Source organism: Diadema antillarum, unplaced genomic scaffold (genome assembly GCF_040938485.1).
Source record: "Diadema antillarum isolate AM-2024a unplaced genomic scaffold, OU_Dant_1.0 scf00000172, whole genome shotgun sequence".
NCBI lineage: Eukaryota > Metazoa > Echinodermata > Echinoidea > Diadematoida > Diadematidae > Diadema > Diadema antillarum.
The window spans coordinates 1,091,400-1,119,326 of NW_027271061.1; the positions used below are offsets into that span (position 1 = coordinate 1,091,400).

The 27,927-nt window shown below is 41.7% G+C and overlaps 1 protein-coding gene across 1 annotated transcript; it reads left to right on the forward strand.

Moving 5' to 3' along the window:
* Positions 1-1,067: 1,067 nt before the first annotated feature.
* Positions 1,068-27,914, forward strand: LOC139722809 (ER degradation-enhancing alpha-mannosidase-like protein 3). The gene is made up of 20 exons (XM_071634099.1): positions 1,068-1,264; positions 2,573-2,618; positions 4,011-4,111; positions 5,787-5,939; positions 6,655-6,808; positions 7,342-7,464; positions 8,657-8,762; positions 9,826-9,923; positions 11,201-11,326; positions 12,600-12,683; positions 13,235-13,318; positions 14,124-14,248; positions 15,939-16,116; positions 16,882-17,051; positions 17,908-18,043; positions 19,023-19,104; positions 20,474-20,586; positions 21,190-21,309; positions 24,586-24,811; positions 26,091-27,914. Exons 1-20 carry the CDS (start codon positions 1,158-1,160, stop codon positions 27,245-27,247), a joined length of 3,489 nt encoding a protein of 1,162 aa, XP_071490200.1. The 5' UTR covers positions 1,068-1,157; the 3' UTR covers positions 27,248-27,914.
* The last annotated feature ends 13 nt before the right edge of the window (positions 27,915-27,927 follow it).

Below are 27,927 nucleotides of genomic sequence, written 5' to 3' on the forward strand. Positions count from 1 at the left end.
TGGAAACGCCTCATAAGAAATATTATCAGCTCTACAGCAACACAAAAGGACCTCACAGAAAAGATTAGCCTGACCCTCACTTGAATTTTGGACACACTGGAATCACAATAACCCGAGGACACTCTACCCCACAAACCCTCCATCCCATATCATCCGTCAGGCCCTGACAGCAAGAGCTCAACTCCTATTCATCCACATACATGTACCTACTACAAACAAGACTCCTCAAGATAAAGAAGCAGGTGGACCCCACATGTCCCCTATCCAGAGAGGAAGATGAGACCACTGTACACTTTGTTGCTACCTGCCGTCCAACCACTGGAATCCGCCAAGAATTTATCAAACAGAACAGAAAGTGCCTGTTGGGACTATATCCCTCTCCTTCCAACGACTATAGCACTCAGACTGCGCTCCAGTTTACTTGCACCACACTCTTACCATGATGACCCTATTATTTTAGGCCTAACCTCCCACAGTCTGCCAATGACAAAATCCTGATATGTTCCCTTCACTTTATATTCAAACTCCATATTAACCGAATCCTTCCAACTCTGCCCCTTGGTATCACCTTTCTGACAGGAAGGTGCCTATTCCATGATTACCTCTCTGCGATCCACGCTCGCCAATCTCCGAGGAAAAGATGAAGAAGAAGAAGAAGGTGAAGGGTAAGAAATGGGAGAACAAAAGACAACACAACAACAACGGGACAAGTGAGGAAGGGGTAACCGACGTGAGAAAGGCCAAAAGTACGTCACAAGTGTGACCAAATTAAAGAAGGTACAAGGAGCCAAATGCACCGGACCAAACGACGAAAAACGGACCGGTTTTAGCCTTTTAACATTTCGCTGATTCACATGCGAGGAAACATTGATTGGGAGTAACTGGCTGAATCAGAAAACTGAAATCAGCGAATATACCGGTATGTGTTGTGTACAGAAAGAGGAGCCGCACGGTAGACTGCGTAGATACAGCTGCGCTCAGGCATTTAACACACGTAGCCATACTGTATAGCATAAACACAGTCGAGTCAAGCTCATGAAGTTTCGGCGACGTGTACAGCTCAGACCTCAGTGAACATCATGGCCAACTAAGTCAAGAAAGAATATTTTGTCTGTTTCAACTTCTGATCACCGATCGGGATCCAGCTGAGTGGCATCATGATGAAGAAAATGTCGGTTTCTTCGCTCCACGTATGTCTCGTGATCGTAGCTGTGTCGGAATTCTGTAATTATGCATCTGGGAACATCGATAAAAACGCACGCAAGTGAGTTTGTATTGCTTTGCCTTTGCCTTGTTTGGCTTTTTGTTTTGGTTAAATTGACGTTTAACATTCTGTAATTTAAGTAGGCCTTTGTAGTTTCCACAGACCACTGATAAGTAGATAATTTCCAAAGATCACTGATAAGTTGACAGTTGAGAGGGTACAAATGTAGTGTTTTTTGCTTCACAGTTAACACCGGGGCGTTCCATTGTCATTGCACAGTTGTGAACTGTGGTGAGCTGAGTGGATTGGAGGCTCGAAACGCCTTTGTTTTCGTTTGCGTTCTGGCTGATCGCAGTTAGATTTTACTGTCGCCACTTCTGCAGAAGAAGTTTTATAGGAACATATTCAGGCCAAAAGCCCAAGGCCAAGCCAATACTCTATTGGTTGCAAGTGCCTGCTTAGTTTAGGTTAGTGTGTGCGCGGAAATCTTGGAATCTCGTATAAACTCCATGAATGATGATGAAATTCTAACAGCTGCATTCCCCGCTCCGTGTCTGTGTTGATGTGTCCCCATGACTGACCTTTTGAGTTTTCCTGTTTTATGAAAGATTTCCCTAGAAATTCTAAATTTGAAATTTTAACGTTGCTATTCAACTTTAGTCATTCTTTTGCTTCATTTAAATTGTTTTGTTTTTATTAATTTACAGTTGTGTGTGAGATTGTATGACCAAGCGTTGTGTGTCCGGACAGGTTGTGGGACCGGACGCGTATTTTAAGTGCGTGTAAGTGCGTCTGGAATGAAAATGACGCAGTGAAAGTCTCACAAGATGTAACGAGTTTCACACTTATACACACATATGTCATTAGGCCAGTCCGATCGAATGTTCATTAGCGTTGATCGTACGGCGAGAATGTAAACACCGTGCACGTTCGCTCCCCATGTATTTCCCGTACAAAATCAATGCGTGCACAACTCTCTTTGATACATTCGTACATGGGGCCATGGGGTCACTTTGAAGGGGAAAACCCAACGATTTAGCAGGTTAATTCTCACGCCGTTTTCAGAGTATGTTGTCTAGTATATGAGGAGTCTATATCAAGTCTTTGAGCTAAAGAAGGGTGCATATTCTCTGTAAAGTTTTCACGCGCGAATTTAAATGTCCGGAACCCAACCCCCCATCATACTAGTATTTGGAACAAACGAAAACAAGCAGTGCAGGGAAAGATTGCTTTCAATGACGGTATAAATGTGTAGGTGTAGAGAAGAGCATGTGTTGTCTGTTGGGCTTTATAGCCCTAGTAAATAATCATGTGATAGGAACTGGCTGTGACTGTTTCTCATACTTTTGTTTGTATTCATTGTTCCAGAGAGGAGGTTCTGGAGATGTTCCGACACGCCTATGATTCTTACATGGTATGTAACCCTTGGCCCTTCCCCTCGCATTTATGTAAATCCCTGCATGCCCTGAAAAAAAAAAAAAAAAATGCCAAGCTCTATCATGAATTTCTATGTTTTATCGGCACATACAGCGAACATATGTAGTTAACCTGTACCTATTGAAATACCTATTGAAATACTACAATGTATGTAGTATGACATGCATTCATGGTACCAATGGGAGACTCTCATATCTCAGAGGTAATAGAACGCTATGCCAAATCAATATTTTGTTATTTTTATTGCCATTCATGTTGTCTTGGAAAATGTTGTGACTCATTTGGAATCCAAATACCAGGTAGTCACTATTTTATGATTCCATTTTTTCAATCTTGAAATTTGTTTGTTTTTACACAATTGTTTAAATTGATTAATGATAATAATAATCCAATACAATGTACATTTATAAGGCGCTTAATACAGATGTTTCTTAACGCACAGTTTACCAGAAAAATTAATACCATGTGCTTACGAGTAGTAGAGTATACATGTCAAGGTCTGTGAAGCACGAAATACATATACGTACAACATTTGTACATGTACCATCAAGACAAATAAAGGGTATAATGCTGAGAAAGTCATTTTAGCTTTGTGCCCGCTGTGCATTGCAGTCTCAGGTACTGTACATTGTACACTTCTTGTACAGTCTGCATTTGCAAGGTATGAAAGCATGCCACTTAAAAAAGAAAACAAAATACAGGAAAGCAGAGTTTGCAAAGCAAATTTAGTACTCTGTGTGTGTGTGGGTTGTTTTTTTATACACTATAAGCAGGTTGCTACATAAGCACTTGCCCGATTGCCCGGGCAAGTAAAAATCAAAGTCAGGCAAGTGTTTTTGAACAATAAGAAAAGTTGCTTGCCCGAATTGGGCAAGCAAAACGTTTTAAAGCCACCTTTACTTCCCAACCTGTAGGTGAAGAAGTCCTAATGCAATCTAACACCAACACTCTATCAAACCAAGATTGTTACTTGGCACGTGTGCACTGTTTATTCAAATAATTGTGTTTTGTCAAGCCCTCGACTTTACATTCAATTACAAGCGATTTTCTATATATCAATTTCTTATATCTTTGGACTTCCTTTTTGGGCAAATAAAATTCATGTTCAGGCAAGTGTTCTGCTACAATTTGAAAATCTGCTTGCCCAACCGGGCGAAAAAGAGTTATTCAGCACCCTGCTATAAGTATGCTAATACTTTTGGAAACAATTTGCATTATGTCAGAATAGGACCTCACCTTTATTCCAAGTCTGTGAATTTTTTCACTAAGATATTTAAAGAGGTCTCATCTCAATTCAAAATGTGTCTATTGTCTTTCCTTTGTGCCCTTCCAACAATCATCATGTGTCGGTATGTGTGTGTTTGTGTAGACTTACGCCTATCCAGCAGATGAGCTGATGCCACTTAGCTGCAAGGGTCGGGTCAGAGGTCGTGAGCCAAATCGTGGAGATGTTGATGATGCGCTTGGAAAGTAAGAGAACTTACATATGTACAACTGTACAGAACTTCCATTTTGCAGCAGGCAGAAAAAAAATGCAAAAAGAGGCTCATGTGTAGATTTTGTGCAAAATGCAGCTCGTGATGCAAGTTTAAGTCTTTTTATATCACAATATTTACATTGAAATTACATATCAAATTTTTAAAGATTCAGTGCAAAAATAATGTGAGGACTTATGAGTATTCAAACTCAAATAAGAAAAGCTGAATAGCAGGTACATGTATTGTATTGAAACAGAGGCAACTGGCTAATCTCCTCTGCATACATGTAAGTCGACTGGGTATATGTCAAATAATTGGCAAAGTCGACAAAAGGAAAAAAATCCCAGTTTACATTCAAAGCCTCGGGTGTGCTAATATCTGTGCATGCAGTTGTCGAATATTGCCTGTAAATCAATGCATTTTCCCCAGTCCCGTTACAGTTGACTAGTTTGGGGTGGATTGTATATTTCTATAAGTGTCAACAGTTTTGGCCTTTGCTGGGTGCCGAACATTGAGAATAACCCTGGAAACACAAAGTCATCTGTCAGACATGACATGATCTCATGTGGCTGTCTTCTGTCCTCGCCTACAGTATGCTTACAGTTGTACAAGTATAATGTTGCACACATTCTGAATTGAATTGGAATTTGAAGTTTTCTTACATAAACAAGAGAACAGTGAGCACTTGCATTAGCCTTGCAATCAAACTATATGTACACATGTACTCAGAGATGCCAAGTTCAAAAAATTTTTATGAGTGAGATTTTCATGACTCGGGGAACAAGGGGGGTGTCCCCCCTCCCATGGTAGGGAGCTTTTTTTAATTATTAGTTCTTGATGATGCGATCTGGTGCATACTTAAGTGACTATTATTTACTTATTTTGAAAGACAAAAGGGAAATATACCTTCAATTGCAACTATCACTTTAATCCTTTGAGCTATGCTCCTTATTCTTGGCCCAAGTTGCAGACTTCACCCGATGCGTGAGAAAAATGGGTGCCATGCGTGAGATCGTGAGACATACCCTAAATGCTTGAGTCTCACGCAGAATGCGTGAGACTTGGTAGCTCTGTGTACTACTGAAGCTACAGCTTTAATTCCCTTCCGAAGGATAAAGCAGTGAGAGTAAAGTGCATTGTCTAGAAGGAGAAATCGCTGCTGCCATTGGGTTCAAACCAGGGAGCTCATGATTGATTGGAGTGGTTGTATCCACAAGAGCCACGATACATGTACAATTAGCTCCATATCATGATTGCCGTTATTTTCATACCGTAATTTTCAGGAGTTGACTGATATTTGTAAAACCAGCCAAAACGTTACCTCCCATAAAGCAGTTGCGAGGTATACACCGTATCTATCATCTTCAAGGCAGATATTGCTGATTTTGCTGCTTGAAAAAAGGGATGATGCATCTTTCTCAAACGGTTCCTTTGGTTCTCAATTGCAAATTTAATCTCTCACAAAATTATGTAACTTGTCCCTTTTGGCAGAATACATATTATATTAGGCTTGCAAAGGGCATGTACAGTGTCTGGAATATGCAGAGAATTGGCTCTCCTCCTCTGTACATTAAGAGTCTTGTGTTTATGCATATCTCATGTTTATGCATGTCTCATGTTTATGCATGTCTCATGTTTATGCACGTCTCATGCTCACTCACCTGCAGCTTCTCCCTGACCCTCATCGACACACTGGACACTCTGGCGGTGCTTGGGATGGTTGATGAGTTTGAGAATGCCATCAAGAAGGTCATCAGGGACGTCACCTTTGACACTGATGTGGTCGTATCTGTGTTTGAAACCAACATCAGGGTGGTTGGGTAAGTTTGATGGCCTGTGTGTGATTGTAGGGGCAATGTCTTTTATCTTTGTTAACATGTGAGCCACCTCCATCATGGGGGTGGGGGGATGGTCGTTTTTCCACCATGCTCCACCTTTGCTCTTTTTGTAGCCAGCTCTAGATCTGCTTAGATCTTTTCCATCTATTAAGATGCCTTCCACCCCTGTCCTCTTCCAATGTCCTTTCTTTCCTCTTCTGTTCTTCCCTGTAATGTACCACACCCATCTTGAAAACATCATTCCCATGACTTTGTCTCATGTGTCTGTACCATCAGAGTCCGTTCTTTAAATTTTTCTAGTGATCGCTGTATGCTTGAAAGTATCCCAAATCATCCTACCCATAGTGCCTAGCATCTGTAATCTCAAAGAAGATGTATAGTAGTGAGAGGTATAAAACCAATGAAGCTTGAAAACTAGACGTAAAGCAACAGGATAACTTAGACACAAAGGTTTATGTGGAAATCTGTGAATACATGTATACAGTACATGTACCAGTATATGCACACTAATGTCTTTCAGAGTTATCAACAGACAAAGATATCTATGAGATGTGCAGCCATTTTCCATAAACTTGTGCCATCCTAATCAATATGCTGTGAAGAGTGTCCCGTAGCCCAGCTTATAGGTCAGTAAATATCACGTACAACTTGTATAACATTTTTTTCGTTTCTCTCTTTTCTCCTGTACTTTTAACAGAGGTCTCCTTGGGGGCCATGTGGTAGCCAAAGACCTGCAGGAGCAGTATGGCCATCTAGAGTGGTACCAGGACCAACTCCTGCAGATGGCGAAGGAAGTTGGCTACCGCCTCTTGCCGGCCTTCAACACCTCCACGGGGGTGCCGTATCCCAAGGTTCGTAGGGCAGGCATGATGAGATGGTGCTCGTAGATATTTAGCAGCCCTCATTTTTCAGTTGCTAGATTAACCAAACTGCATGCAATAGCCAACAAAGAAGTACATTCATGGCTGGATAACGGTAAAGTAACTACTGTGTGTCACAAAGCAAAACTTAGGTTCTGGTATGGGATGAAAACTGTCACTTTAATGTCACTGATGTAGCTGTTATGATTTTTTTTTTTTGGTTCTTTGATAGCCTTGTTGCTTTGATTGAATTACAAATCATTATCAGTTATGCCCATAGATAAATATTCAAGTTGTCTTCTATGTTAATTCATGGTATTTATCGGTTCGAGTATATGGCATTTGGATGAGAAGGGAAGTGCTATTGTAGCCCAATCACTGTTGGCCAACACGTGTGAGTAAAGAACTCAACAATGAGCTATACACACATTATGGGCCTCCATCCACACACTCACACTCACACACACATGTACTAGTGGTATAGGAACAGATGTGACTTCACCACATTCCTGTGTTTTCTGTAGGTGAATCTGAAGCATGGTCTAGGCAAGGGGCGTTCTGAGCGTGACACCTGTACAGCATGTGCGGGGACCATGCTTCTGGAATTCTCTGCCCTCAGCCGCTTGTCGGGTGACCCCATATTTGAGGTGAGTGCAGTAATGATAGCCTGCCCTTGGCCTACAATCTACTGCTTTGATTATGAAGTTAGTGCATCATGTTTCTTGGTCATCCCGTTCAAAATATCTCATGAAGAGTCTTTGGAAATAGCATCAAGTAAATGAATTAGCAATGATCACCACTTACAAGATTACTAAAAGGTGCATGGTCCCGGTGTTTTAGTCAAATGCGTACGCTGGCGCACGGCGCAAGTTTCCTATAGAGACCTATGCTATCAACTCCTCTTTAGCGCTTACGCTTTGGCCCACTTCCCCGGGTCCGAAGAAGTCCGATTCACTGTTGTCAGTGGTTAGATCACAGTTCGGCTCATGATTCGGCTGAGGGAGATGACAGCTTTAGCAAACTTCTTTTGTGATGTCATAATAACAAGCGCATATACACGCACCCTGGCATTACTACAGACTGCGCGATGCGCAGAGAAGACAACAAAGGCAACGTTACTTAGCAACACCTACGCACTTTACTCTTGATGACAGCTCAACTTCGGTAATCTTCGTATCAATGCTAACGGTCATCGGCAGTATCATCAACAGCGCCCTCTACAATACCGGGACTATGCACCTTTAATATGCATTATGTGCTTTTGTGGAAGCTTTTCCTTTTATGTGCCCTGTCTACAAAAATTGATTTAGTTCATCTTATGGGATGGTATCTTGTGAAACATGTAGATATGTATTTCAGTGATGACTCAAGAGATAAGAAATATCTAGAAGATGGAAGCATTGTGTTCTCCTTTTGAGAGGCTGCCAGATTAAAAATCATTATACCTTGAACAGCAATTTCTTCTTTTGAGCAGAAATTACTAAGCATGTAGAATGTAAGGTGTAAGTAAAGTCACAAGAGTGCAAGGAAAGCCAAGTTTTGGAAATTATTTTGCATCCATTTTCCTATTACTACCTACTCCAACAAGTGTACTCAATTTCCTACCGTTATTTCAAGAAGTACCCACTTTATGTCCCTATTCAATGAGGCATTTATTCATACATTTTAGAGTTGGTTTTTTTGGGTTCATGTTTTTGTTTTTTTATCCATGCTCTTTTCTTTGAATTTAATATATATGTCATGGAAAATTTTTCTCATCCTATCTTTTTTGTGATGATGTAATGTACCCCCCTCCCCCTCCCTCATGTGTGTGCATGTTTTACATTGCTCGTGTTTCAGGAGAAGGCAAGGAGCGTCATGCAGACCCTATGGTCACGTCGGCAGAGGACCAGCAACCTGGTCGGCACAGTGATCAACATACACACAGGAGACTGGGTTCGAAGAGGTGGGTGTTCTATTCCAGCATAGTGGCCTGTGCAATGCTGTCGGGTGTATCAAATATTTTTTCCATGAGTACCTAGTAATGAGCTGTTCTATATATCCGTTTCTTTTGAACACATATCAATATTTTGCAGCCCACTTTGTGTGCATTTGTTTTGATGTTGTCATGTTTAGCATGCCCAGGGCAAGCTCTGTAGTAACTCATGAACAGTATACAAATAGTGAATGGTTATGAGTGCCATGGTAAGAGATTTTGCATGAGGTGAAAGACAAGGTGCTCTATTCAATGAGGCGAAGCTGAGTTGAATAGTGGGCCACATCTTTCACCGATAAGCTTATTTTGAAATCTTGTTCCTTATGTACAGTAGTACAGTCAAAATCAGTCATCAGCAAAATCAATCGATTGAAATTGTTTACAGTGAAATGAGTGACTGAGTGTGTGCTTGTAGCATGTTGAATGCGTGTGGCAAAGGTTTTTAATTGTGACATCAGAGCCATGCAATAGAGCAAAAAGTAGGAGTCGATCATGATGTGAACACGGTATCAATGGAAATTTGTGACGTCAGCTGTGTGACTTCCATTTTTGCTCAAACAAAATTTTAGGGCTGACAGCAACAGCATACAATGGTACTTTTTTAACTGCATGTCATGTGATGAGCACTCGAATAATAGGACAGCTATATTCTTTTTATGTGTTGTATAATCTGCTTTGGTGGCACACACATGATTCGATTATGTTCATGCATTGGTCCATATCTCTTTCCAGCCTGATTCTGAAGTTCTCCTGGGGGGCATTTCATGAAGCGTTTTGTCAGATATTTTTTCTGACAAATTGTTATAAGCTACTGAAATCCTTTGCATCTGATTGGCTGAGAGCAAATTTGTCCGACAAAAGCTTCAAGAAATTTCTCCCCCCCCCCCCTTGTTGTCTGCAAGAAACAAAGCAAAGCGCGGGCTTTGCATGTTGAAACATAGTTTTAGTTGATCAATATTACGCCAGATTGATATGTGTCTATTAACTGTGTGATGAATAAAAACATGCCTTGTGATCCTACTTGACTTCACAGAGAGCGGAGTTGGTGCTGGCATTGACTCCTACTATGAATACCTCTTAAAGGGATACATCCTTCTTGGTGAGGATTTATACTTGGACAGATTTAATACGGTGAGTACCAATTTTGTTTACTAATCTTTATTTGTTTACTTATCTTTACGCTTTAGAAGCAAGGATTTCACTTGTACTTGGATCAAACATTTTATGACAAAAGGCACCTTCAGTGTATTTTTATGTATGAAAGTTTATGAGGATTGTCATAATGGTATACACACCAAATACAGGAGTATGTTACATTGCCGCATATCACTGATCATTCTGATATCAAGTTTTATTCATAAATTCTTTGTTCCAAGATGTCTTGTATGGATCTGCCTTTCTTGTTTGTTTTTTTCCTCTCTCTGTATTCCAGGCAAGACTGCAAATGAAACCTTTGGGTGCGTTCGAACGCTCTAAAGCGAACCAAAGCGAACTGAACCAAAGCGTACCGTACCGAACTGTGCCAGTTTTGGAGCGTTCGAGCGCTCTGTTGAGAAAGCGTACCTCACAAGTTATTTGTAGAAAAGGTCACGCGTGTTTGTAGCAAGAATGTCATTCACCTGGCGCTTGAACTACTTACAGCTGTCCTGAACAAAGAGAATGATGTCTTTGCATTGTGACGTATGCGCATGATACGCGCATGCTTCACAATGAACTTTTGGTACGCTTTTGGAGCACATCGGGAAGTGGTCCACTTTTGGTTCGGTACAGTACGGTACGGTACACTTTAGGAGCATTCGAGCGCTCCTCTGGCGCGGATACGGTACGGTACAGTTCGCTTTAGGAGAGCGCTGGAATGCACCCATTGACTCAAAATGTCTCAGATTATAATTCATGTGAGAGAAACTGCACCTGTTTGTGTTGTCATGTAGCTGAACAACGTAAATGTTGTGCCTTATGGTAGCACAGACAGCTGTCATATACTGTAAAGCAAGATCTTTTCGCGGCATGAAATTTTTGCGAATTGGAGCCAAAGGCCTTTTACGCAAATTACCCCTGGCATTCAATGCATCTAGTGAAGACAAGCACATTTGTGTGCATTTTAATTTTGCCAATCTTGGCTCTGGCAAAATTGCTAAATTACAATGCACACGAACATTTATGGTTTACAGTGTGCGCTGTCTCCTACATGCTTTCCGTATCTTTGCTCTCTATTTTTGTGTAGATATGAGTTGCAGGGATACCAGTTTTCAGGCTAAAGGCCGAATCCAGGCCTTGGCTTTATCAAATTTCAGGCTCTTTCCTGTACAAACCAGCTTCTTGTAGATGATTGTCAAGTTTCTTTTCTTTCATTCTAAAACTGACATCCCTCTAATTGCCGTACATTTACTGCCTTCTCCCTCTGACAGCATTATGAAGCCGTGAGGAGATACATCAGCGATGGGCCGCTCCTCATGGACGTTCAGATGCACCGTCCCCACGCCCGGTCCAGGAACTTCATGGATGCACTATTAGCCTTCTGGCCAGGTCTACAGGTTAGACCAATGTCCTTCTTTTTTTTCTCCAGTCATTTGTTTCTATCCAACACCCTATTTGTATTTTATCGATAGATAACATTTCAGGGCACAAAAAATATTTGGCCGGTTATGAGTTTGCCTGTACATGACAAACTTTCATTACCTATTTCAAATGTTTAAATAATTATATCATGTCCAACCTATCCAGATGTGTACCCTCAAACATTTGTATGAAGTTCAGAGCTTTTTGTCTTTAATGTTAAAGGGACTGTACAGTACTGGTTGAGGAGGGGGTTCATGTTTTGAACATTCCTAAGTAAGATAATGAGAAACCTCTTACAAAATATGAAAGAGCATGTAATTTTAAGAAGGATTCAACGTTTATTTGATGAAAATTGGTTTTCAAATGGCTGAGATATCCAAAAAGAGCCATTCTAATAAAGTGTGGGACCCACACTTTATTACGATCGCTTTGTTTTACTTTCTTTTTGGATGTTTCAGTCATTCCAAACCCGATTTTCATCAAATAAACTTTGAATTCCTCTTAAAATGGTATGCTCTGTACTATATCATAAGTATTTTCTTGGTATCTCGCAAAAAGTTAAAAGCCCAATTCTCATCCCCACCAATACTGTATTATCCCCTTAATAATGTTTGAACATAAAATCCATTCTTCCTTTCCTGTGACTGAGTAGCTCCTCTGTTTTCCATGTTTGAATAACCTTCTGAACTTCATAGCCATTCTTGTTGTCAAATTGTCTATCAAATACACAGATTTTATGAGTGGATTTGTTTGCGCCTGGTTTGCGCCTGCGCATATAAGCAGGAAAGGTGGCCATCCCAGGAAATTTGATAAATGACATCACCTTTGCAATGTAAATTGATAGGTGTTAATGAGATGCCTGCGTATGACAGATGACGGTGTGGTAAACCTCAGCTGTCTGACTGTGCGTCAGAATGTAAATAATTGAAGTTTGTATGTCTGGTGACGTTGGCTCTAGGAGGCATGTATTTGTTTAGGGAATACAGCAGTGACAGCTGTATTTTATGATGACGCACAAACATTTAGAATACTCCGCAGAGAGCCCATTACAATGAAAGATGTGAGAAAATACAAGTTAGCTTTGAGTCCACTTCAGTATTGATTGGCAGTGGGTCTGTTGGTACAATGATTCTTTCTTCTTCTTTTTTTTCCTTTTGAGGCCACCATCTTTTCATTTATGATGATGATTATTATTATTTAGTATTATCTCTTTTTTTTTCTTCTTTTTTTTTTTTGGTTATCCCACAGGTCCTGTTTGGAGATATAGAGCCAGCCATAGAAACACATGAAATGCTGTATCAAGTTACCCAAAGACACAACTTTCTCCCAGAGGTACAGTTATAACTTTGACAGATAGAATCTCATATTCCTAGATATGTTCCCACACCATTTTCTTCTCTTTATCTATGCTGTGTTGTCACTTGAAATTCATTGTACTTGTTACAAGCGAGCTTTACCCAACTACACATTTATTTTCTCGTAGTTGCAAAACCTCAAATGTGGTTTATAGATTACAGCATTGTTCAGTGGGGGAATTATCAGTATAAAGGCTCAGAAAAGTGAAGTACTATACAACTCAGTAAGTGTCATGGTAAAAACTCAGATCATGTTTGAGTCACTTTTGCTGAATTATTCTATTTGCAGTGTTTTTCAATAAATTTCAGAAGGGAAGGTAAAATTGTCATTTCAGGTTATGTAGTTTTAATCATGTTTTGTTTGCTTTTTAATGACATCTGTCAGAATGATGCACGTGTAGAGTATGAGTGAAGGGGGTTTACAACTGCACACCTCTTGAAAAGTTGCTGTTATCAATCAGAGATGTACATCGAGAACCGACATCAGTCCCAGGTTGTGATTCTTTCCACATTGCTCCTTCTTCTCAGGCTTTCACACCTCAGTATGATGTGTACTGGGCCCAGCATCCCCTTCGGCCAGAGTTCATTGAGAGCACATACATGCTGTACAAGGTGAGGAACTTGTCTTTAGAATATGCAAAAGAAAGGTAAAAGCAAGATAACACCCTCATGAAGCCTCATCAGTAGAATTTCACCATGCAAATGAAATGTATAGGAGATGTTGCTAGGTTGTTACATATATTTTAGTTAGTTGTAAATGAGAGAAATTATGTTGAAGTCGGTATACAAATGACGCACAGGTCTGAGTGCGTCAGTCGGAATTGTGTGCATAAGGTAACTATGGAATGCTTAACCCACGAGGCGAAGCCGAGTGGGTTTAGGCTAAATTCCATAGTTACCGCAAGCACACTATATTCCAACTGACGCACGAAAAGACATGTGCGTCATCTGATTTATAGAATGCCAAAAACCCATTTTTCTTTCGTGTTACCCGATGAAAAAATTACTGGATGCATTTCCTTTTGGCTTGGCATAGACGAGAGCTCGAAAACCATGTATCAGTTTTTACTGAACGTACGGCCTTTAGCCAATAGCCGTCTCGTACTGAGTGCGCGAACGCTTGCTTAGTGCGCGAACCTTTGTTACAAGTACGTGTACTCTTGCTGCAAGTGCGCGATAACATGTTTACCACTGTGACTCTGCATGCGGCCAGTAAAAATCAACACATAGCTCTCAAACAATGAGATCGCAGGATTCTCGCGACCCATTCTATAATTTTAAATTCTCAGTGATCTGATCGATAAACAATTATTGAATGCAAAATGTGTTACGACTTTGCAGTGGGAATGATTTCTGTCTGTTTGGCCTTACACTGTAAATGACCTTGTCCTGCACCTGTTTCCTTTGATTGATACAGGCCACAAGTGACCCCTATTACCTGGAGGTTGGAGCTAAGATCATTGATGCGCTCCAGAACCACGCCCGAGTGCACTGTGGATTCGCTGGTATCAAGGATGTGAGGACTGGTAGTCATGAAGACAGGTGAGTTAGGTCCAGCTGCTACAATCCTAACTTTGAGGTACTTGCAATAATTTCAGGAGCTGTTTTGTGAAATAAGTGACTCGCGCATTTGTACTGCCCATGTGTCCATTGGAGAATCTTCTAAAAGCCCTTGCCTCCCAGATCGATTAGGGTCACAAGTAAAAGTCCACACCGTATGAAATTGACTCTGTGTGCTCCACACATGTATGCACACATGCAGTCTACAGTTTGCCATCGATACCTTATCCATGGTTCAACATTAGTGGTGGCCCAGGGCCACTCAAATTGAATGTCAGGTCTTCAAATTTCCAGGAAGGCTACCTTTTGGTTGCATGATATTAGGCAGCTAGAATACAAAACAAGTTTTTATGCCTCCGCCAACGAAGTGGCCGGAGGCATTATGTTTTCGGGTCGTCCGTCCGTCCGTACGTACGTACGTCTGTCCCATTTTGTTTTTGTCGATATCTCAAGAACCGTGTGGTGGTTTTACATCAAACTTGGTATGAGGGTATATCCTGGGGGGATAATACTTTGTTTGGATTTTAGGGTCACGGGGTCAAAGGTCAAAGGTCACAGGTTATTTTGTAGAAAAAAAAGGTTGAAAATTCATGTTTTTCTCCATATCTCGCAAATGGTTCAAGGTATCTTCATGGAGCTTAGTATATATGCTTGTTCCAATGGGCAGTGATTATCTAGGGAAGTTGGGGGTCATGGTTCAAAGGTCAAGGGGGTCAAAGGTCAAGGTCAACTCCTCAAAATATCACTACTTTCCTTATATTTATGCAATGCCTGAAGGTTGTTTTTTTTTTTTTAACTTGATGTATACATGTATTACCCAATATATATTCTGTGGGAAGTTTCTTGGTAAAAGGTCAAAGGTCAAGTGAAAGTGCCGAATTGCACTTTTTCCTCCATATCTCAAAAGTAACTCAAGGTATCATCATGAAACTTACATATTTATGCATATTCAACGTAACAGTGATTCTCTTTGGAACTGTGAGGTCAAAGGTCAAAGGCCAGGTTTAGATAATGCTATTTTCCCATTTGATACTGAAATTATACTTTTTCTCAATACCTTGAAAATTACTCAATGCATAAACTTATAAAAGGGTCAAAAGTCAAGTAAAAATCATCAGTTCCCCAAATACCTGCACTCTGACATTTTAATCATTCATCCAATTGAACCTAGTTCTAGGAAAGTGAACATTCAGCACATTTGTGTCAAATCTGTCATTTTAATATTTTGCCAATTGTGTGAAACTGTCATCACACATTGTCAAGACATTGTAATATAGACCTATTAAGAGAACCATGCATTATGGCGGAGGCATATCAGTTGCTGTAGCGATATATCTAGTTTATATTTCCTTTTAACACGGGCCTCTACATTTCTTTTTCGGAACACCAAAATTTCAAATTAAAAGATTTTAGTGGCCTGAACAAGCCACTGGAGAAAACGAGTTAGTGTTGATTCCTGCCTTACACATGTATCAATGCTTCGGTTTGTGTGCACAGATGTGTTATTACAGAAGTAAGTGCTTGAGAAAGAGGATCACTTATGGTAAATAGTCCCACACTGACAATTTCTGCCCATTACATGATACATACCTTCCCCCCCCCCCCCACCCATTGCCTAGCATTGATCCCGTGGCTGTGAAATATTCACCACCATCTTCTCTCCTGTATCTAGGATGGACTCCTTCGTGCTGGCAGAGACCTTCAAGTACCTGTATCTGCTCTTTGCGGAGCCGGAGGAACTCGTGCTGGATGTTGACAACTACCTCCTGACGACCGAGGCCCACCTCCTCCCCCTCTCCATCTCCAAGATCAGGGGAGAGCAGGCCAATGCAAGTGCAGACACAAACTCTGTGAGGGCATTGACCTTTGTCTTATGTAGACACCTTTAGTGATGTCTTGTATAGAAACCTTTAGTAATGTCTTATGTATAAACCTGTAGTGAATATATGAGGTGCCGTATCGCTGTTGGGACAACATTTCTTTTATGAGAGGGAGGTGTGATATAATTGCTATGATAGCAGGGAAAGAAGATCTTTAGGTTCTGTTTCTCCCTCTTTTGCTTGCTCTCTCTCTCTCTCTCTCTCTCTCTCTCTCTGCCACTCTCATCACTCAGGTGTATGATTGCCAATTTATTCTGTCTTATTCAGTTTCACTTTTTTTCTTTTTCCTTTTTTGGCAATAGCTACTCCCCTCTCCCACAGAAAATGGAAGCTGGAAAGTGGATCATTAGTTGATCAACCAGGATATAGAAAAACTGACCGAAAATGTAGATCAGCAGCTGGGAGGTGATAAAATAACAGTGAGATGGATGAATTGATCAGCTTTGTACCTCTCATTTATGGGGCAAATTATTGTAGAGGCCTACCTTACTGAGGATCAAAATTATGAGGCCATTTTTTTTTTAGAGACTGCTTTGAGATCCATTGTAGAACAGCAAACCTTTGGGCAATGCTGCATGGACCATCTCTTTTGTGCTCCTATCTTTGCTTTGGAATGTCCAATGTCTGTGTGTTTCTCCTACTTATGATTTTGATTTCATGAAGGGATAAGTAGATAGTAAGATGCATTCTCTATTTCTTTTTTTTTTTCTGACTTTCATGCCCCTTCTCAAACAGACTGCTGAAGAAGTGACCACAACGGTCATCGTGGACAGGTCCTGTGCCAACCACAAGTTCCTGTTCCCGGCCGGCAGCACCTACGCCCAGGCGCTGAGAGACCCTCTGAGGAAGGCCAAGGACAGTCAGTCGGGCCAGTGTCCCTCCAGTCCTCAGCCCAGCATGGTGGTGTAAGTGGGAGGAGAGCAGAAACATCACAGGAAGTTGTGATGATGATGGTGGTGGTGGTGGTGGTGGTAGGGGTGAGGGTGGTGGTAAAGATAGTGATGATGATGATGATGATGATGATGATGATGATGATGATGATGATGACGATGATGATGGTTAATGATGATGATGTAGAGGATATTGATGGTGATGGAAGTGGTTGTATTAATGATTTGATTTTGATTTGATTTTGATTTGAGTGTGTATGGATTCGTAGTCATTATTCAGCTGTATTTATTATGAATGACTGAAAAAACAATACAGCCCCGAGTGATTGAAAAAAAAATCAAGTGTTTTAGTAGTAACCATGATAAAAAAATCATGGGTATACATACTCGCATTGAACTTGAACCAATGATCATATAAAGATATTAATTCTGATCCCAACATGCATAAGACAGGCGTGCATACATTCTCAGATCAGTGTTTTACTCCACAATCATGAATTTAACCACTTGAAATTGCCACGAACTTTCAATTCATGAAAATTAGACTCGCTAAATACTGTAAAAGCGGAAATTTTTGCGATGTTGAAATTTTCGCGCATTTCGCGCAATCAGAAACTAGCGCGAAAATAAAAGCACGCGAATATTTTTGCTTGCCATATGCTCCTGTGCGTGATATCTCGATTCCGCGGAATTAAAAACACGCGAAACTCTTCTACCCGGTCAAGCGCGAAAAATTAGTCGAGCGAAAATATCCACTTTTACAGTATATGGTTTGAACAGTACTTGCCAATAAGGCATGTCGTCACAATATTGCAATAAACCTCCCTCAAATCAGCGATTACCCCTGCCTGGTATTTTCTCACTCTCTCAGGTCTGACAGCCAGCGTCTGAAGGCGGCCGAGTTTGTGCCAGGCAACCCTGACCACATGCAGCAGCTGACCCGCATGGGGATCAGACTCATCACCATGAAAGACGGCCGGGTTCAGCTCATGCACACAGCCTCCAACGTAAGACCTTGTGAAAGTGGCAGTAGAATCTGGTAGACATGTGAATGACCAGTTGACCATTACCCCTTTGTCCAAGGGCTATGTATGGTTCTTTGATAATGGTGAGCTCATGCACGCAGCCTCAAACGTAAGACCTACTGACCATTCTCCAGTCCTCTGGGCCCAATAGAGCCCTCCCTAGCAGCTAAAAGTGGCCATAGGACAGAATGGACATGTGAATAACCAATTGACCATTTGCTTATTTGCCATACGGCCACATCAGACTCCTTGTTAAGCTGAGTGCTTGTAAAACTGTATGGACACATGAATGACCCGCTTACTGTAACTCATTTGTCAAAGGGCTGTTGTGGACTCCTCGATGTATAAAACAGCGCTAGGAAAATAGAAAGGACACACTATCAATGAGAGTAGCATGTCCTGGGCCCCGTTGCTAGAAACTTTGCGTTTAAACGCAACTTGCAACTGATTGTCACTGGCCAATCAAAATCATTGTTGCATGCATGTCTTCTTAATAGGGCAGACCCTGAGCCAATCAGAATGGTTGTTTCAAAATTAGCAATTATTTGCAATTGATTGCAACTTTCTTGCAACGGGGCCCTGTTCACTGATCTTTATATGAAAGGAACACATACAACTTGTATGACCCAAGATCATCTTATGAAAAATTGTTGTTAAACAGGACACAAATCAATGTCAAGATTGGGCATATTTGATGGTGGAATAGAGATACAAATGATCATTTGACTTCCGTGGTAATATGTACTGGTAATACCAGCTTAATATATTCCATATTCTTTGGTGAAAATGAGACCAAGCTGAGTTGTAGATTTAATGCCACCTAGTGTGTTATGAGAAAAGGGAATACGCTGCTGTTGAATCTTGTATACACTGAGTGCGAGTCCTATTTTATGATCACATGAGATCGTCAGTGATTACCATTTACAAGTATTTACAACACCTACACTCTATTCTCTTCCAGGCCGTCACTCCGCAAGCTGCAGAACAGGGCGCCCTCTTTATGCAGGAGATGATAGAACTCTCCAAGAGTCAGCAGGCCGAAGGTAATTACTAATTCTCCTCTCTTTTCAAATCAAATTCCATTTCCAATATAACATTTTGTCTGATACAGTTGAAAAAAACAAAAGATAATACAAAAACATAAATATATGAAACTGTGAGTTCAAAATTATTGTATTCTTGGAAAAGAGAAGCCCATGTAAAAGAAAAGCTCTCCTGTCCCCTGTGAGTATAGTCCTTTTTATCATTAGTGCTGCCATAATATTCTTCTTTTGAATCTTACAGTTCTTCATCATACTAAAATAACCCAAATTGATAGTAAACGTGTCACAGAACTCAGTTGTTCACATCCTGCAGTAGGATGGAGCAGGTACCACAAACTACAACGTTTCAGCGACACTGTAAAGAGTTGCTCGGTGTTTCATGCATAGGGAGATGTACATATAGACCATATCATAGCAGGCGCTCACAATAATCCCCTGCTTGTGCTGTCATTAAAGCAGGAAGCAGAAAACCTTCTTGACTCCCATGTAAGCTTCAAGTTGAGCCCATAAATCACAGCTAAGCTCAGACAGGAGTACTAGAGGCTATGCAAATATTAAGCATTGGTTTGATTGATTGCTTCACTAAACAGTGCAGACCCACTGGGCACATCGCTGATGGGCTGAAAGTAAACTATCCTTTCATCTGTGTGTTCCCACAATTGTACTCAGTGTGTACACTGTACAAATGCATGTGCAAGAAATGTATTTCATACCTTGTCAATACAGGGGGACCAAAGGTATTATGCATTGAGATTGTCTGTTCATACGTAAATGAGTATGACCGTAGGGATGTCTGTGTGTGTGTGTGTGTGTGTGCCTGTCTGTCTGTTGGTCCATCGATCCTTCCACCCCATATAATGATTGGAGAAAAACTATGTGATGGATTTTATCTATACTTGTTGCCAAGATTGGCTGATCAGAATGTGGTCATAATCCCTTTAGGTCCAAGGTCACAGATCTTTCACTACAAATGTCATTTTGCAGTCAGAGATACAGCCAGGAATGACAATAGTAATATTATTTGCCGGGAAGGATTCTTGAAATGAATGGACAATTATCTGCATGAACCATTTGGGCAAATGTCTAGGCTAAAGTCAAAAGTCAGTTTAAAAAGATATACTTCTTCAGCCCTGAATGTCTAGTGGTGATATAGTTACAGTGCAGGTAGGTTGGTCTAAGGCAAAGTTTATCAGCAGTTTAGGGTCAAAGGTAATCAAGTCTGTTAAAAATGTTCACTGTGTATGTAGGCATAAGAAGTGATGCTATTGAATGATGATGATGATGATGATGAATATGATGAGGGGACTTTTTGTGCGCGTACTTGGGGCAAACCGTCTCTTCCTCCACTCATTCTTCCGTTCCTGGTTAGTTGCAGAGAATCACCCAAGGGTCGTCCAGGTGATGTCACCGGAGCACTTGAAGAACGTTGTGCTGGCTGCGGGACCGGCCCAGTTTGGCATGGACCTCAATGAGAACTTTGCAGTAAGTGGGCGATTTGCAGCGATGGTTGTCTTGAGAATGTCTGTTGCCATGGCATTTCACGAATGGTTCATGTAATTTGTGTCCAGGACAGGACAAGTTTCTTTGTATGAAATTAAATGTTTAATCCCATCCATGAGGTAGCATTTGCAAGTGAGACAATGCTTGATTTAATGTTGATATATTTATTTGTTGTTTTGTTTCACCACCATACAGAACTCTTTTTTATTTCATATGCCTTTTTCCATTTTTTTCTATCATTCTTTGTTTGGATAGGAGACAAAGTTCCTTCTGTCTTTAAAATTTGCAAGAATTAATGTTTGGAATTGAATAGAGTGTAGATTGTGAAAGATGACCATCATGATTCATGTTCTGAGCACAATTTATCATCTCAAATCTTCTGAAATTCAATTCATTGTCAATTTTACAGTGACTCTTTGTTATGATGACAGGATGATCATTTTAGTCTTTCAAGTGTACAGCTGTAACACTACTTGGCTATAATGATTTAAGTAGCAGGTTATTTCAATTTTTTCGCCACGAATGCAACCCCAGGCAGATAATGACCACAATTCTTTTTGTTATAAACATTTTTTTTTGTCCCAGGCTGTGGGTGAGCTAGTGGTCGCAGAGCCACTGACCGCCTGCTCGGACATCACCAACGGTCACCTGATGCAGGGAAAGATCATTATCGTGTCACGAGGAGACTGCATGTTCATTGAGAAGGTGGGGAATCCCTGTTCATCTGTGTAGCGCTATACATCATCATGATATATATATATGCAAATTTATTCCAAATTACAGAAATATTAGCTCATTTTTCTTGAATGACCTTAATTTTTCATATTTTGAAAAAAAAAAAAACACTTCTGATTTTGAAAGAAAGAAAGATATTATTCAGAGGGATGAAGGTTCAGGTGCAAGTTTCTTCACTTTGTCTCCCTCTACAAATTTAATTTGTTAAGATCACAACTACTGATCTGTAAATTAACAAACATGTCAGAACTAGAGAGGGGCCGTCAAAGGCGGCAGACCCACGCCTAAGTACAAAGTCGGGGTAAACATAATGTGCATTCGGTCATCTACCAGAATTCGGCCACTTAATTGCCAGTGTGCTTTATCACCAGCCAGTGAGTTCTACCAAAGATCGTACACTGAAGTGTACGATCTTTGGTTCTACAGTCACATCACACGCAAATCACATCATTACACATACGGTATTAACACTCATTCACGTACAGGAAAGTCCTTAAGTCTCCTCCAAAAATCCATCGAAAATCCCAAATTCCACCGTCAAAAGTGCAGAATCGGAACTTTTCCAAGCGCGCGCGAATTAAGTCCAGTTTTAAGAGTATTGTCTACACGACGGGTCGCGGAAAAAGCGCTAAAAATCGAGAAATACGCCGTTTTCTTACGGGATATTTTGATTATAGCAAGCCGAGAGTGTGATGATATCAAAGGTCGTATGAGTGTACGATCTTTGATGGTATCCACAAAAGCAAAAAAGAAAAACAAAATTTACGTACCCCCTAGGCAATTACCCCTATGATTAGTGTCTACGGGAATTATTCAATGCAAGGGTTGAATGCAAATGTCTACTGCACCAGTATTCGGCCACCAACGAGCGCCGCAACGTCCCCGGTGCAATTTTGCACCAACAGTGTAGAGCGCGATGCATTTTCAGCGGCCTTGCACACGCATTGACATTGAGCACGCATATCGTGCAGTGTGACTGCGACCGAGCAAAATGCTCCTCTAACGAAAAAAACAATCAATGTTAATTTGAAAAATCATCAAATATCAAAGGTCGTATGAGTGTACGATCTTTGATGGTATCCACAAAAGCAAAAAAGAAAAACAAAATTTACGTACCCCCTAGGCAATTACCCCTATGAAATAGTGTCTACGGGAATTATTCAATGCAAGGGTTGAATGCAAATGTCTACTGCACCAGTATTCGGCCACCAACGAGCGCCGCAACGTCCCCGGTGCAATTTTGCACCAACAGTGTAGAGCGCGATGCATTTTCAGCGGCCTTGCACACGCATTGACATTGAGCACGCATATCGTGCAGTGTGACTGCGACCGAGCAAAATGCTCCTCCAACGAAAAAAACAATCAATGTTAATTTGAAAAATCATCAAATATCAAAGGTCGTATGAGTGTACGATCTTTGATGGTATCCACAAAAGCAAAAAAGAAAAACAAAATTTACGTACCCCCTAGGCAATTACCCCTATGATTAGTGTCTACGGGAATTATTCAATGCAAGGGTTGAATGCAAATGTCTACTGCACCAGTATTCGGCTACCAACGAGCGCCGCAACGTCCCCGGTGCAATTTTGCACCAACAGTGTAGAGCGCGATGCATTTTCAGCGGCCTTGCACACGCATTGACATTGAGCACGCATATCGTGCAGTGTGACTGCGACCGAGCAAAATGCTCCTCTAACGAAAAAAACAATCAATGTTAATTTGAAAAATCATCAAAATACGGGCCAGTTTGTGATGACGGAGAACGAACTTTCATAAATCTAGAAGGACATAGTCCCTCAAATAGGCCTAAACGTAAATTTCGGAATTCTTACGAACATTTGAGCAGCGAAGTCGGATCGTTGGGGAGTTTATGTGTTCGTATGGTAGCGGAAAATCGCAAAGTGAGAAACGGGAAATTTTCGGAATGGTCACTATACCATGGGGTCAAAACTTCAAGGTCACACAGAATTTGCAAGGGTCAACCGATTATCACCAAAATCTAATCGATTCTTTCCTGTCATTATCCAAACATTCCCTGAACATTTCGTGCAAATCCGTTTACCCGTTCTCTTGTTATCTTGTACACAAACAAACAAACAAACAAACAAACAAACAAACATACAAACAAACAAACAAACAAACAAACAAACAAACAAACAAAAAAACAAAAAAACAAACAAACAAACAAACAAACATACGGAACCCTTTACATAACCCCCTGCCGATTTTCATCGGCGTGGGTAAAAAGGAACCAGTGGGACTCGAACCTGTCATCTACTGCTACCTTCACCCCTCTACCTTCACCCCTCTGAATAATATCTTTCTTTCTTTCATTTTATATGCCTTGTCCGCCTTGGAATACTTAACATAACAATGTCGGAATTTCGGAGCTTGGGTATTTGTTCCATGTTCATCGTGTCACTGCCGGCAACCAGGGACCTCCTGATGGTAGTGTCGCTTCTCGGAAAGCAGTAGATGATAGGTTCGAGTCCCGCTGGTTCCTTTTTCCAACATGTTTGTTAATTTACAGATCAGCAGTTGCGATCTTAACAAATTTAATTTGTAGAGGGAGACAAAGTGAAGAAACTCGCACCTGAACTTCTCATCTTGTTTGTAATTTCTTTTGCCTTGCTCCATTCCATTTCATTGTGATAATTTATTCTGAATTTTCATTCAGAAAATTGTTTCTCTTCCATTTCTTGATTTGTTTTGATAGTCCAAAATCATCTAATTCTGGAATTTAAACTTCCCTCCAAAATCTTTACCCTAACCCTTTCCCATTATCTTTCTTGTGTGTTGCCAGTATGCTAACTCTTTTTTTCTTTTTTATGCCTCAGCCCCAAAGGGAGCTGAAAGCATTATTTTTCAAATTAGTCTTGAAAAAATCTTAGTTGCAGTCATGTCAATGTAGTATCATTGTCCTATAGGAAAACCAGATCTCATGTCTCTGCAAAGACTTTGTAATGCATGATGTCACCAGCCAGGTAACTTTCCCTAACTTGAATTATTTCCAACAATGTTCGGCAACTATGGAGAACAACATTTTTCAACGGCAGATGCTGTCCGTTCAAGGCATTTTCTTATCAAATTTCAGTAATGCAGTAATTCTCACCAATGCAATTCAAATGTGGTTTTGTGATTTAACCAGATTGCTCTGGTCATAAAAACCCAGAAGTAGATTTTCAGGAGACACATAGTATCACCTCACTCTTGACTTGTCTTCCCATCCATGACATTGCTGGTCAGGCGAGGCAACTGGAGAAGCTGGGAGCCCATGGCGGCATCGTCATCGACAACGTGCCGGACACGAGCAGCGACACGGCGGCCATGTTCGCCATGTCCGGGGACGGCACCGACGACGTCAACATCCCCATGGTGTTCCTCTTCACCAAGGAGGGGCGGATCCTGATGGATGCCATCCAGGACCACAAGACCGTGGAGGTCCTTCTACTCGACAAAGCCAAGACTCTGGGTGAGTCTGATTGGCTGACCAGGGGGATTCCCTTACCCACATATTACTGTTAAACCGATATTTTCGCGGCGTGAAATTTTCGCGAGTTGCCTCTAACATTCAATGCATACATAGACAAGAACTTTTGCATGCATATTCATTTCACAAATCTTGGCTCTCGCGAAATTCACGAAATTGAAATGCACGCGAACATTCCTCACTTTACAGTATTATATGCAGCATGTATTTAGCAAGTCTAATTTTTCACAAATTGTTACTTCCCGACAATACTGCGAGAGGTTAAATTCGCGATTGTGAAGTACGCAGGTACAGTACTGAATGGAAAAATACATGCATGCATCACACGTGCATGTAGGGATCGGAGTTAAGATTTTGGCATGTTTTTGAATTCGTGAGTAGTACCCCCGGAATTTGTGGTAATTAAAACTTTGCGAAATATTTAGCGTTTACAGTGACTGTCTCTTTCCCCAGTCACTCAGTGTACCTTTCTTTTCATGTAATGATTCATAGATGTGAAGAAATGCCACCACCTGCAGTGTTATGTCACATCACAGAATGACTCATTTACTGTGTACACCATTTATTTTAAAGGGTTTCATATTCGTGAATTTCGCTAGTTTGGTGTTGTGTGAATTGAACAAAACACAGAAATATTAACACTGATCCCAACATGAATGCGGTGTGCACATGTACATTTCTTTATCCATCGCTGTACTCTTTGACCGTGAATTTAACCACTCATGAAAACATCCGGAAGTCACAATACATGAAGAATTAGACTGGCAAGATATATGGCGTATACAGTAGTCCCTACATTCCAGACTTGTGCATTTATTGCATGCCAGTCATTTCTAGGGCATGTGTAGGTCTCAAGAGCATAAATGCTATCTTTGTGCCTATTGATTACAACCCATTAGTGATCAGCTCTCTTACCTTGTGTGGGTTCTAGGACAATTATCCCCTGGACAATTACCCCAGACCCTACTCGAAACCCTAAATATAATCCAGATCCTGACCTTAACCAATATCCTAACCCTAATCCTAGTCCCTGAACCTAATCCTATCACTAACTGGTGTTTAGCTGGGGGGGGGGGGGGGGGGGGTAATTGTTGTCCAGGTACGCTTGTATGTAGTTACGAAACAGATGCAGACAATATCGTTTGTGAGAGGAAGAGTACAGGAACAGTGCATGATGAACCCCTGTGCAGAGATTCTTTTGATTTGAAGTGTCTTTTCCCTGTGTCACTACATATGTGTTTGTATTATCCTCTCTTCCCAGCGGAACTGAATGAAATCTGGGGGCACTATCACACCAGCAACGCCGACAGGCCCCTGCTGCGGGTAAGGGCCGAGGTGGAGAAGGTGCAGGTCTCTTCCTGTGAGGACGGAGCCGATGAAGACGACGAGCCAGATTATTCGAGCCAGGACATCGACGGCTATGACGAGGATGGAGATGAAGAGTTTGAATGCCCCGCCCAAAAGCTGCCCCCTAGGCAGCCGGTAGATATCATGGAGCACCACCCAGGATGGCGGGAGAGGGCCCAGGAGGTGTGGACAGAGGGGGGCCAGGCCTCTGACGAGATACAGAAGGCCATGGAGTTCGCGAAGCAGCTCAAGCAATTTTCCCTCACCAAGAGTGAAATAGAGAAGCTCCTGAACCAGCCGGGAGCTCTCGGCCACGGGGGAAGCTTTGTCGCCGACACGCAGGCCAAAGTGGACGCGCTGATGAAACAGTACCAGCAGGTCAACGGAGAAGCGAAGCAGCGCCTCAGGGAGGATGCGTCCACCTTCCTGTCCAGCAGCACGCCGCCTCAGCTGCAGGCAGCGTTTGACAACATACTGAAATTATATACGGAGACACCCGACGGTCAGGAGTTTCGTTCAGAAAGGGCGGAGAGCGCCCTCAAGCATGGCATCGACTCGTATGACAACTTTCAGGTGGACCCAAGCGCGCTGTCCGCCCTCGGAGACCTCCCAGAAGGGGTCATGGAGAATATAGTGGAGGAGTACATCAAGATGGAGAGTGTGAGGTTAGGGATGGACAAGTTCAACCCTCTGCATCGAATGCAGGAGCGTGAAGAGATGCAGCAAGCAAACTTAGCTTTCAATTCAAATCAGGACACCAGTAGGACTAAGTCCGCATCGCCTGCCGGAGTAGCAGACGAGCAAAATGTTGGTGAGAGCAAGGAGTCTGACACGAGAACTGCCGCGAGCCAGCAGGCATCTTCAAATGTGGCGGAAGGGGAGCATATACGACAGTCAGCCCCCCAGGGGGATACAGAGTCGGGTCCGGAGATTAAAAGCGCCGTGGATCCCCAGTGGAAGCACAGGCAGGAGATGTTGCAGCAGCGCCGCCAACAGCTGGAGCGGCAGATGGACGCTAATCGCGCTAAGCAGGAGAGGAAAGAGGAGGAAGAGGCAAAGGAAAAGCTATGAGTCTAAATCTTTGCCCCCTCCTCCCTCCCCTCTTCCTCTCGTATTCTAATACACATGTGGTATAAAAGTTCATATGATTATCACTTGGAACTTGACTACAAATTACTAACAGAGCAGAACTTGACTACAAATTACTAACAGAGCGGAACTTGTGTCACAAAGGTGCTGCCATGCGTCATCGTTTGCGCCCATTGAGTATTGACCACCAAATTTCCTGCGTGATGCTGCCCACTGAGAAAATACTGCACACAGTACAGCAATGGTGTCACATTGCAAGCCATGTCTCCGAGTCCTGTAGAGAAATCAGTGGCCATGGTGACTAAAAATTCTCTCCGTGATTCTTCCACTCACTGTCAGAGAGCTTGTGTATGAAATTGACAGTCTTTTCATATTTGTATGTATGAGTTAGCATTTGGCATTAATTGTGAAAAAAAAAAAGAGAACATGCCTATGAAATCGATGGCAGTATGTGGATGGATCATTTTTGTTTTCGTGGTGGGCAGAGGCTGCCCATGCCCAGCCTTGGGTTGGGGCAGGGGAAGGCCCGTTGCCCGCATCAACTCCTGAGTGTGTGGAACATTGAAGTGTATTCATAGCCATGCATATGTATGAAGCGTTAGTGCCAAAACGGGGTGCATGGTAGCGCACTGCCCCTTCTTGCTTCATCCAGTTGTCACTGC